This window comes from Lutjanus erythropterus, chromosome 4 (assembly GCF_056507025.1).
Source record: "Lutjanus erythropterus isolate fLutEry1 chromosome 4, fLutEry1.hap2, whole genome shotgun sequence".
Classification (NCBI taxonomy): Eukaryota; Metazoa; Chordata; class Actinopteri; order Lutjaniformes; family Lutjanidae; genus Lutjanus; species Lutjanus erythropterus.
Window position 1 is genome coordinate 35,128,405 of NC_139320.1, and position 3,357 is coordinate 35,131,761.

Below are 3,357 nucleotides of genomic sequence, written 5' to 3' on the forward strand. Positions count from 1 at the left end.
TATTTTGTTTGATCCCATTTCTTCAATTTTTCTTATTTGGTCAAGATCAAGGTAATCTTTAGTGTCCATAAGGGGCGCGTTGTTGCACAGTCAGCAGTAATACAGTCACACCGATCAAACATACAAACCCCAATTCCAAAAAAGTTGGTACGCTGTTAAATGTAAATAAAAACAGAATGCAAGGATTTGCAAATTCTGTTCAACCCACGTTCACTTAAGTACAATACAAAGTCAATATATTTTATGTACAAAATGATAAACTTTACTGTTTTTGTGAATTAAAAAAAAAAGTTGTTTATAAACTGTTGGACTATTTATCTTTGCAATGGATTAACTGAGAGATCATTTAGATTTGTGCTTGCAGTTTTACTGCACAATCTGACAATTCCCTCTAACCTGTTCCTGTTTTTCAAGGTAAATGACCCAACCAGCAAATAAAAGAGATGGTTAAAACAGATTTAGTAAAACAGGAAGAAATCAGTCTCATATTGCAGGTGTATTCAGTGCAGTATTTTAGGATCTATAATCAATTGTCATTAGTTCCATTTTCATTTGCATCCAGTCTCATTCATAAAGTCACTTCCACTTCAGCACTTGATACCAAAAAGATACTTTATTATAAATAACAATAAATAACATCAAATGCCATCAAATAAATAAATAAATAGATGTAATAAATAGATCTCAAATAAATAAATACATTCCCCCAAATATTGGAATACATTCATACATTTAAATGGGCCAACATGGCCTCCACTGCTAACCTTAGCAATAGCTCTCACTGAGTGAAGAGGCTGGATAGCTTATGTCTGAGCAGTAGTCATGCAGACAGATGTGCAGCATGTGTAGCGTACAGAACTACTTGGTCGGTTAAGTAGTTGTATATGATGGTAGTAGACGATCAGGATGGCTTGTTTGGTTGTGATAAATTAAAGGGGTGGACATGCGGTATTACTCGAGTGATGATGGTGATGACGATGATGGGTAGAAGGATGAGGAGAGGGAGGAAGAGGCTGCAGACTGTTTACTTCTTATGTTCTCCTGAGGAGATGTAGCCCATTGCTCGGTTGATGGTGATGGTTCGGGCGTGGAAGCCCTTCATCATCTTACACATCTCCTGCCTGTTACTGAAGGTGTCATTCCCCCACATCTGGGCAACATCCTTATGCAAAAAAAAGATGGAAGCAACATGAAAACTCACACAAAAAAACACCTTAACTTCCCTGTGCAAGTTTTCTTCTCAACGACTAAACGATGAAGAATAAATAGGGAACAAACAAAAAATACCTCTGAGGAGTCGCTCTCTGTATCCGGCATCAGGGAGCAGTTCTGTGTAAACCAGAAGAAGATTTTGTCAAGCAACTTTCAAATGTTATTTCCCAGGAGATTCTCAGTATTTCTGTCTTTAATTCATCACTCTGTTTTTCTATGTGTATGTGTGTCTCTCTCTCTCTCTCTCTCTCTCTCTGTTTTTACACCTCCCACTCATGTATACTAAACAAACCTCTCTCAGGCTCTGGATGATTCCCAGAGTCGGCCTCAGAAGTGCGACCTCCTGCTCACGACTTCTCAAGGGGAAGTTCAGGTAGGACTGAAAGGCAGCAGCATAGTGGGCCAAGTCCTTCATGATGTTCCTCAGACATTCACTCTGTGTAGACAAAAACATGAAAAATATACTGTTTACTGTTTGAACGGGTGCATAAGATAAGAAGCTAAGACAGGACGTTGTCAATAACAACTGAGTACTAAATATAAAGTGTATAAAGAATAAATACAAAACAAATTATGCCCAATAGAATAACAAAAGTAAGATAAATTAATTTAAAAAGTAAACTAAAATAGAAACTTTTATAGAATAGCACATCAGCAACAAATATAATGCTTTCTTTAAGAAAAATAGGGAGTAGATTTTTAAATTTCATTTTGGTATATTATACAGTATGTCCAATAATCCTAAAAAAGCATTTTAAAAAAGAAATAGCAACTAGAGCTTACCTCACTGAAGGATGAATTTCTTTGCATCATGCAGCCTGACCTCTGTGGGGTAAAAAAAATAATGATTTTACTGATCACAGCTGCCCACGTGCATCTTTGGACAAATCATTTGATTAATTATTCATGAAGCGATGGAAAATTAGGAAAAATTAACTGAAATTGTGAGATTTGAGGCTCTTTCTGTTATAAAAATTTCCAAGAAATAATTTTAGTAAGTTTTAAAAAATATACATAACCATTAAACATGGTGAAAATGAATTCAAATAATCATTAGTTGTTGCATTGATATTTTGATAATTCATAATTTAAAGCACTGATAAATCAACAAGTTTTACCTGAGTCAGAGTGGGAGCGCAGGCAAGAACTGTGTCAGTTTTACTGCTCACCACTGCCTTATCAGAGGTGATGCTAAAACACAAAACATCCTGTACGACAAAACACAGGTTTTTATTAATAAACTACTATACAGAGTGGTGTGACAGAGTAACAGACAGAAAGAGTTTTTAACAATGTTTTTTTTTCAGATTAAAATGGTTTTACATTTACAAATATGCAGAAATAAAAACAATGAACAAAATACCATATGAAACAAAAAAATAAATCAGTTGATTTAAATGAACTTAAAGTAACTCATCAGAAAAAGTGATTTCCAAGCCTCTTCATAATCCCTCACCTTTTGAAACGCATCAGATCCTCCATTTAACATTATATTCATGTTCTTACAATGCACAAGTTCCAACTAGACTCTTAAAAACTAATAAACAATCACACCCCTGTCTTCCATCCTTTTTTTTACCACTTTCCAAACTGACAGAAAAAATTAAATAAATTATATATAACATAATGCAGATATGAACATCTGGTCAGTAAAATGAAAGACATCAGTAAAGTGCTAAGTGCTCTAAATAAGGACATTAATATAAAAAAAAACTGGAATATGGCTTCTTTAACAGCACAAAAACACACCCAAACAACCAAATAAATAAATAAGCCTAAATAAATGAGGAAAGACAGACAGACAGACAGAAAGAAAGAAAATCATTAAATACTACTCACATTTTTGAGCAGTTCTGTGACATTGACCAGGAGGCTCCTGAACAGCATGGAGCAGGTTTCGCACTGCTCCTTGCTCAGAGTGCGCACCGGGAGTCCTGTGGATGTGCGCCAGCTGCAGGCCAGCAGCAGCGCACAGCTGGCCACGTCTGCACGGCGAGAGAATGGTAAACATCATTACACGCTTCCCGTGGGGTATATATACGCGGTCCCACGGCTGCTCAGCACAGCAGAACCACGTGGAAAAAAAACACACAGCACAATATCTTATATATCTGAGTGTGACTTACAGAAGTTAAAGATTGCCAT

General features: G+C 36.0%; 1 protein-coding gene across 1 annotated transcript; it reads right to left on the reverse strand.

Moving 5' to 3' along the window:
- Positions 1-652: 652 nt before the first annotated feature.
- On the reverse strand, positions 653-3,357 carry il12a (interleukin 12a). Its single transcript, XM_084716499.1, has 7 exons — positions 3,339-3,357; positions 3,052-3,197; positions 2,331-2,420; positions 1,996-2,037; positions 1,505-1,648; positions 1,288-1,329; positions 653-1,162 (listed from the first exon to the last, which is right to left on the reverse strand). The coding sequence occupies exons 1-7, from the start codon at positions 3,355-3,357 to the stop codon at positions 1,025-1,027; spliced, it is 621 nt and encodes a 206-aa protein (XP_084572625.1). The 3' UTR covers positions 653-1,024.